Source organism: Leptosomus discolor, chromosome 4 (assembly GCF_034619465.1).
Source record: "Leptosomus discolor isolate bLepDis1 chromosome 4, bLepDis1.hap2, whole genome shotgun sequence".
NCBI lineage: Eukaryota > Metazoa > Chordata > Aves > Leptosomiformes > Leptosomidae > Leptosomus > Leptosomus discolor.
Window position 1 is genome coordinate 21,817,060 of NC_141394.1, and position 8,462 is coordinate 21,825,521.

An 8,462-nucleotide genomic window follows, 5' to 3' on the forward strand; every position below is an offset into this window, starting at 1 on the left:
CCTTTGTACTATATGGCAGCGTATTATGATAGAAATAGATATTGAACTGTATCACTAGGATATTTTCATCCAAAGCACAAAAAAAGCATGCATATTTGACATTTTTGTTGTTCATTAATTTCCTAAACTATGCTAACTTTGTGCAATAAATTTGCTTCCGTGAGCGCTTTTTAAAAAAGGCTACTGTTAAACATGAAACACTCTGAATTTTAAGAACTTCAGTATACTGCAAATGTCAAAATGAGCTTTGATGTTCTGCATAGTTTCTTGCATGGTAACATTTAGGTTTGGGGGACTTTTAAATCAAGTGGCAGCAGGTATTGCTGGGTCAGCATTTGGCTTAAGAGAAGTCCTGATGTTCAGGTCTGGATGCCTCAATTGAACCCAAGTGATTTGGGCACAAATGCGACAAAAAGATTTTACATGCACTTTAATAATCTTGTGTTCTTCTAATTTTCAATACAGTTACCTGAGCTAACAGCATTTTATTCCATAAAAATAGTGTAATTAATTTGCAAGTGCTGTTCAGTGCAACACAGCCAGATGGACAACAGAAAAACCTACCCAGGCTTCATCCATGGGAGATGAAGAAAGAGAGTGGGACCAGTACTGATCCCATTTAAGCCCCTGGAGCTTTGCTACTGACTTCATAGGGAGCAGAACCCAACCTGTTCTCTTCAGGAGACTGCAAGTTAATTAATGACTGTAGAACTGGTCTAGCTATTGCTTTTCAAACTGATTACTATCCCTGAACAATTGCAAACTATGAATATTAGGTCATCCCGCAGCAGAAACAAAAGTTAGCAAAACCAACCGGACCTAGTGGCCTCGGCAGTTCTCTGGGATTTAAGGATGCTGCACCAGTAGGCACGCTAAAGCCATGACAGTGCATTGTAAAAGTAGATGCTGTCACCATCTCTGGGTGTGCCTTGGCTGGGATCGGCGTGAAGTGAGGGCATTGCTAGCTAACGTCATCCAACTAACTCATTCCACATCACTAAGGCTATGATTTTTTTTTCACCTTCATCTACCACTTCTGGTGCTGGACATTGACAGGGAGAGGACACTATAAGAAACCTGGGGCCTGATCCAGTCCACCCTTCCTTTCCCGATCCCCAGTTGCGTGTTTTAAAATACCCTCTCTGCTCAAGCCAAAGCTAACCCATCTGCGGTAGAGACTCAGCAGGGGCCGACTGCCCTAAAAACACCCTTGGAAGGAGACGGGGAGTCAGACCCCAAAAGGCCAAAGTCCTATTTCCCGGTGGCGAAAGCGATTCCTTGATGGGACACAGAGCATAGAGGAAGGAGGAGATGGTAGGTAAGGGGCCTGGCACCCCACAGCACATGCCAAGTGCTCACCGCCGTTGGCAGCTGACGGATGTACGCTGGCTTGGTCTCTCGGATGCAGGAGTTTCTCGAAATGGCCTAACTGCTTTCGTGAAAGCTAATTTTAAGAGAAGGCGGCAATCCCGTTAACGAGCTCTGGTTAAACCCCAGCGTGCTACAGACCGTTGCAAAGTGGGAAGCTGAGTTATCACTGGCTCTTCATCTTCATCTCTGGCTCTTCTTGTTTTACCCTTTCTTCTCAATAGCTTCATTTAGCAATGCCATTATTTGAACTACCGTTCCTCTTACATTTCTTTTGCAAAGTCCATGTAGTTTTCCATGTGTTTGGTTAAAAAATGAACAGACTTAAAGTTTGTAAAATGCCAGCAACCCCATGATGAGCAAAGTCATACTCTTACAAAGCACTGTTGCAAAGGATGGACGGTAAAACATTTTTAGCAAGGAAACGGATTTCAGTTTCAACTGCCAGGGGTTATTATAACTAAAAGTAAGTAAAGCCATTCATTTTAAGACTTTGGAATTGACGTTGACAGTGCCTGTCTTTTCAAGCATGACGGTTACCAGCTTTAGACCTCTTTTAAATTTCCAGGCGTTATTTCTTGATTTGTGTCGCACACTGAACGTTTTATAATGGCATTGGAAAACATTTTAAATGTTATAATTATTTTAATAAAGATGTAGTCTATTGAATATTGCGCGTAAAATAATTTTTCTGTCTAAAATGTCAATATTTTTAACTTTAAATAAACCATGTAACAAATTCATGTATTCTGGGCAGTGGAAATTATTTCCGTTAACTCTCTTTTCTGCATATCATCAATTTGCTTTTTACTCATGTTTCTCCTACTGTCGCTGTAAGCTTACTTGTTGTTTTTTCTTTCCTTTTCTTCATGCTGTCGTTTAGAGCCCTACAGAGAGACAAGTATGGGAGTAAAGCTAAACATTGCATATCAAATGTAATTTTTTTTAGTTCACTTTTATTGCATCACATATAGATGATGTAGTTAATAAAGGAAATTCATCTCAGTTTTGAAATTGAAAGAATATGAATATACATGTGTATATATACGTGTATGCGTGTGGATGTATGTATGTGTATATATATATGTATCAGTACATATATATATAGATGAGATTAGATGATGCTTTGTTTATTTCTTGTTTTTGTGGAATCATTTACCCAGCATAGTTTCTCATAAAACTCTGCGTATGATTTTTTTTTTAAAACGTCACATTTTTATTTGCGAGATCATGGCATTTTTATACGGTGTTTTTCATTGCAGACCCCACTCTGTTCTCACCTGCGATGCCTCCATTTTATTTCCCCACTAAACCCCCGATCTATGCATTGGCAGCAGAAGCGCAGTGCTCAGCACCTCAATGCATACGTTACTCAGCGTGACCATCAGACAGATGCTGTTGTACCCGTCACCCATTACGTATGGTCCTTCCCCCAAAATGCTCACTTTTCATTTCTCCCCAAGCATCATGACTTGGTTGGAGAGCTTCCACCGTGAAAATCAATGGCTTTGCTCTATGTCTGTGATGGCTAGTTGATTTTTTGCCATAGCTCCCTCGTTTGTTGGGAAACCTAGGATATGACAGCACCCTCTAAGCTTCAGAAACCTAAAAAGTGACTGACATATTGGGCGCATTTCACTCAAAAGCAAGAAGAAAGCCTGCAGTGGCTCTTTCCAGCCCTTGACATGAAGCTACTCCATCGCAGATATAGACCGAATCCTGTATTTTCAGAAGGTATACATGCCATGTACCAAGCATGGTATGAGCAACTGTTCATCTGAAATTGTCAGCTAATGGCTCCTCTAATCCACCACTTCTTCCTGGGAGTTGCTTGCCATTTTTTGGCAATGCCTGAAGCCCTTAGCTGAAAGGTTGATATGTTATTTCATGCATCCCCACACCTGCACTCCTTCCAAGGAGGCCAGTAATCCCAAAAAAGAAAGCACGGCAGCATAACTGCTGTGCCTGATTTTCTTCTCCCTTGCCCACTCATCCTGTGTTGCTCTCAAAGCGCTTCCCCGCCATCTCCCATAGCTTGTTGGGAAAGAGCTGAGCTCCAGTCTTACCTTGACAGTGTTGAGACATCTATAAAGATGTGATTGGCAGTTAGTTGGGGGCTCCCCAAGACACTGTTAATCCTCTCAGGTTCCCCCGAGCCCACCATATTGTGGCAGTGATGGTACTTGCTGTACTTTCCACAGAACACTCTGCTTTAACTTTGCAAGTGAAATGGGAGCAATTTTTAAAGGCTTTGCAAGACCCCACAGCAGCTGCCTCCAACATCATTGTATGAGAAAGTCCCCACCTGGCCAGTGTCAAGTAAATAATTTTGGCCATGACCTTGTGCTGGGAGAGGTAGGGTATTTAGCCTTGTTCCAAAAAAAGCCTAGGCCAGGAAGCACTTTGTGCCTTCACCTTGCTACTCCCTGAATCCTGCCATTCAGGCCTTATGCCTTTCCGCTGGCAGCCTACCCAGCAAAAGAGAACAGATTTTTTTTTTTTCTCTAGGAAGGTTACACTCCCCAAGTTTGGGTAATGATTAAGCTGGGCTGCGAATACTTTCCCCTCAGCTGTTGGGGATTGCCCACTTCCTCCAAAGCACTTGGAGCCAGAGCAATTGGGACCAGCCCAGGCTCACCTATTTCTCAGCTCCCCCAGAAGTATATAGAGCAAAGCACAAGAGCCATAGGAGGTACCGGCCAGGAGAGGTTATTCCTTCCCACTAGCTGTTGTTGCACCTACTCACTTACTTGAGAGCACTTTCCTTTTTTTTTTTTGTGGGAAGACCTTAAGCCGGTTAACTGAAGCTGCACCCTCCTATTTTGTCTGAGACGCTCTCCTTGCTGCCAAGCCCTAGCAGCCGCGGCAGCCTAGGAAGGGGGTTTGAGTGTGCACATCCCGCGTGAGTGTCCTGTTTGTACAAGTCACCCTCTCTTGTGTGATGTTTTTCAGAGGGGCTTCTGAACAATGCCAGGGATACAAGTGTCACGGATACTCTACCACTGAATGGTAATCACGGCAACAGCTACAGCATCGCCAGCGGCGAGTACCTCAGCAACTGCGTGCAAATCCTTGACCGTGGGTACAACCACACCGAGAATGCCCTCGAGAAAAAGATCCTGAAGGAACTCACCTCCAACTACATCCCTTCCTACCTGAACAACCACGAGCGCTCCAGTGAGCAGAGCCGCAACCTGATGAACAAACTCGTCAACAGCGTGGGCGGCGGGAGTGAGGATGATGCCATCGTGCTGGACGATGCCACCTCCTTCACCCATGAGGAGAGCCTGGGCCTGGAGCTCATCCACGAGGAGTCAGATGCCCCGCTGCTGCCCCCCCGGGTGTATTCGGCAGACAACCACCAGCCCCACCTCTACAGCCGGCGACGCATCCCTCAAGACAACAGTGAGAGCTTTTTCCCCTTACTGACCAACGAGCATACGGACGACCTCCAGTCGCCCAACAGGGATTCGCTCTACACCAGTATGCCCACACTGGCTGGCATGCCCATGACGGAAAGCGTCACTGCCAGCACCCAGACCGATCCCCCACCGGCCAAAAGCGGTGGCAGCGACGCCGACGATGTTTACTACAAAAGCATGCCCAACCTTGGCTCCAGGAACCACGTCCATCAGCTACACACTTACTACCAGCTAGGTCGAGGCAGCAGCGACGGTTTTATAGTCCCGCCAAACAAAGAGGGAACCCCCCCGGACGGCAATGCAAAAGGACCCGCTCACTTGGTCACTAGTCTATAGAAGATTCAGCAAAAATTAAGCAAAGAGACAAGAAAAAGCCCCTCCATAATGCTCGGGTTACTGTTCTGAGTTAATCCAAACAGTGGTAATATCGTGTGTACTCCTAAATCTTCATGCTGTTCAAAAGCAAACTCTCAGACTTTTTTTACTGGAATTTTTAGGCCGGCCCGGAGAGGACAGTAACTGCTGCCCCCCCCCCCCCCCCCCCCTTCTCCCTCCATCCTCCTTCCCTCCAGACAGACTTCATTATGTTAATGAAAGAGATAGATAGATAGCGGCACACTTCGTGGCCTTCTCAAGTTATGCCGTGTTTGTTTAAACAATCCTTGATGCTGTGTTGCTCTTAACACCGAGGACCTGATTTAAGAGGGAAACAAAAAACAAAAAACAAAAACAAAAAAAAGAAAAGAAAAAAAAATAAAAGGCCAAAAATGTGCATTTTAAACTAGTAGCGATGACGCATCTAGGTGGGAGCGCTGCACAAAAACAAGCTAGCAAAACTCTTTCTTACCAATCCAGATCACGTCATGGGTTTTGGTCACTCACAACTTGGTTTCACCACAGCGCCTTTGCTGCGGGAGCAAACAAAACAAAAACAAATTTAATGAGACAGAAAGGAACCCTAGAATTCTGTGCTAAAGGCATATTTCACATTTTGCTGTATTAACGGATGGTAAAACTAATGGCAGAAAAAGCGAAGTGAACAATTTCTATGTAATGTACAGATACTAGCATTGCACATATAGTCTGCTTTCTGTTCCTCCAGAACTTGCGTCCCTGTTAATGTAGTGGAAAAAAAAAAAAAAAGAACTTCTTTCTGTTGTGCTGGTCTTGTAAGTTTGTCTACCAGTAGGAGCAAGGTTTTTCATAACTCCTTCTTTTTCTTTTTTTTTTTAAATTTTGCTTTGCCTCTTCCACTGCCCCTCTGCTCTGTCCCCTCCTCATCCCTGTAAAACAATCTCACTGATCAAAAACACCCTGAACATCACTTTCTAAGGATCATTTTTAGTAACACCGTCATAATTTCTTTTTGGCCAAGGCAGTCTTTTTATTTCCTCACTGTATAACTTTCTTCAGCCAGCGTATTGCTGGCAGACTTTTGGCAGACTAGAGCAGGGCAAACTTCCCCAATGACAGTGCACAACCAATCATGACAATAGTCCTGCGAAGCATCTTTGGCGAGCAGCCCCTCAGCCAGGCCGTAGGGTCGCACCCAGGAGCCAGGAGGTTTTCTTTATAGTTGTAGTGGGGCTTCTACAGGAGATGGCCATTTCCCTGGAGGAGCGAAGGGCCTTCACGGCTCCATCTGGTCCCCGGTTTAGGCACTTGTACTGCAGTGGTTAAGAAGAAAATTAATTGACACGTAGTAAGCTAAAAAGTACTTTGCAGTGATTTAAAAAAAAAAAAAAAGTCTTTTGTTCATTATTTTTCCTAACAGGAAATTTATTTATTTGACAGGATTTTTGAGTAACATAGGCTTTCTGGAGGTAAATTAGCAGCACGGAGTATGAATTCTTCTTTTTTTCTTTTTTTAATTTATGATCCATTTTGTACGGTCTCAACAGTTGAATGACCTCATTACTAATATTTGTTGTAAAAGTGAAGCTTGTTTGCCAACCAATAAACAACTGATCACGATTTAGAAGATACTGTATGTATGTACTGTACGATTAATCTCTCTTTTTTTGTTGTTGTTCCTCTCTTCGTTACTGTTGTCAGTACGATCTCGACTCCTTTATGGCATGGGTGAGCAATGCCAAAGAAAGGAGGCCTAAGCTGAGCATTTTAAGCACAAAGGTTACGCAGCTATGGCTGACTAGAAATGTCAGGCTAGTGGTACTTGATAAGGGGCGAGAACAATGCTGATTGACAGTTGTTGCAGGTGATTCTAGGTCTGTTTTGTGCCCACTGTATAAACTAGCCAACGACACACGGATGATTTGAGTATAGTATTTCATGTGTCGTACCTTTTAATCATTGTAATGATTTGGGTTTTTTTTAATTTTGTCTTTTTTTTTTTTCTTTCTTTTCCTGAGATTAAAAACTGCTGGTAGCGTGTCAAAGAGTAAAACAAGTCCCCGTTAGGCCTCCTCAGTTGTTGTTTGCTGTCTCTTTATTTTCTTGCTCTCGGTGTACGCAAGGCACCATCACATTGCCCTTCCCATCCTGCCACTGCCGATGGCCTGCTGGCACTTTGCTACTCTCCTCCAGCCTCCCCCTTCAAATCCCTTGGGAGCAATTAAGTTTCATCGTCAGGATTTAGAAAGCCACAAAACAGACTAGAAAGTAACCACCTCCGGACATGCTCAGTACCAATATTTTGGTATGTGATTTTTCACAAAGTCCTCCTATCCCTTGGGCTTTGGGGTCTTGTGCTGCCTTCATCCAAGCTGCCTCCATCCAACTCCCATCAAGCTGAGTAGAAGTCAAAAGATTTGGAGCAGGCGGGTGATGCCTCTGTTAGACAAAATATTGCCAGTGCTGGGGGATAAATGCAGCAGTGGAGCAAACGTGCTCCACCCCAGGGTTGTCCTTGTGTGGGACGATGCTGCTCAGTGCTGCTCAGCAGGGGCTTGACAAGGTGGGAGAACCAGGGAGTGGTGGTATTCGGTGGTATTCGTGGCCTACAAAAGAGTCTGGTTTGAGTCACCTGAGTCCTTCCTGAGTCCTTCCTGCAGCCAGGCGCTCGGGCCAAAACATCTTGGGGAGGAAACTTAATTTCTGACCAAGCACTGATCACAGCTGTGCCTCTTGCAGGGTCTAGGTTTTGGCAAGGGAGGATTTTCCATCAGGAGACTGGGAATCACCTGGCTTCATAGCAAAACAGCCCCTGGCCAGCCAGGTCATGCTTTTGCTCTTGATGCTGCCTTCCTGTTTTTATTTTCCATGTCAGCAGTGATGGAGCTGGGCAGTGCATGGTAGACCTATGCAGGCAGGCAAAGCAAACATATCAGATGCATATGGTCATACCAATCCATGTAGCAGCGCAACAGAGGCAGCTGAGGCTTGAAATGCTTGAAGTACCTCTTATTTTGCAGAATGTAAGAACTCTTTTACTGTATTAAACTCCCAAAAAAATAGTTTTGCAGGCATATGGCAGGGTTAAATTCACACAGAGGGTGAGGTACACCACAGCAAATATTGTCATGATAAAATGGGAAGCAGGTGATCAACATGGCATTTACCAGCATGCCTGAAACTACGCAAGAGCAAACCAGTGATGAATTTGCTATGGGATGATGGTGTCCTACTGAAAAATCTTTGACTTTCTTTACTCTGAATGGTTGTTCTTCCCCAGCCTTTCTGTGTATTTCGGATTCATCAGTGGACAGGATG

The 8,462-nt window shown here is 44.4% G+C and overlaps 1 protein-coding gene across 19 annotated transcripts in view; it reads left to right on the top strand.

The window, feature by feature from the left end:
• The window catches only part of ADGRL3 (adhesion G protein-coupled receptor L3), a 268,359-nt gene extending 263,233 nt beyond the window's left edge, over nucleotides 1–5,126 (top strand). For 12 of the 19 annotated variants that reach the window (XM_086463867.1, XM_086463875.1, XM_086463879.1 and 9 more), the window contains one exon: nucleotides 4,321–5,126. In XM_086463867.1, the coding sequence (XP_086319993.1) occupies nucleotides 4,321–5,126 (806 nt within the window). Of the gene's footprint in view, nucleotides 1–2,251; nucleotides 2,304–4,320 lie in introns of all 19 variants that reach the window. The other 7 variants (XM_086463883.1, XM_086463884.1, XM_086463885.1 and 4 more) reach the window with 2 other exon arrangements.
• Nucleotides 5,127–8,462: the final 3,336 nt, after the last annotated feature.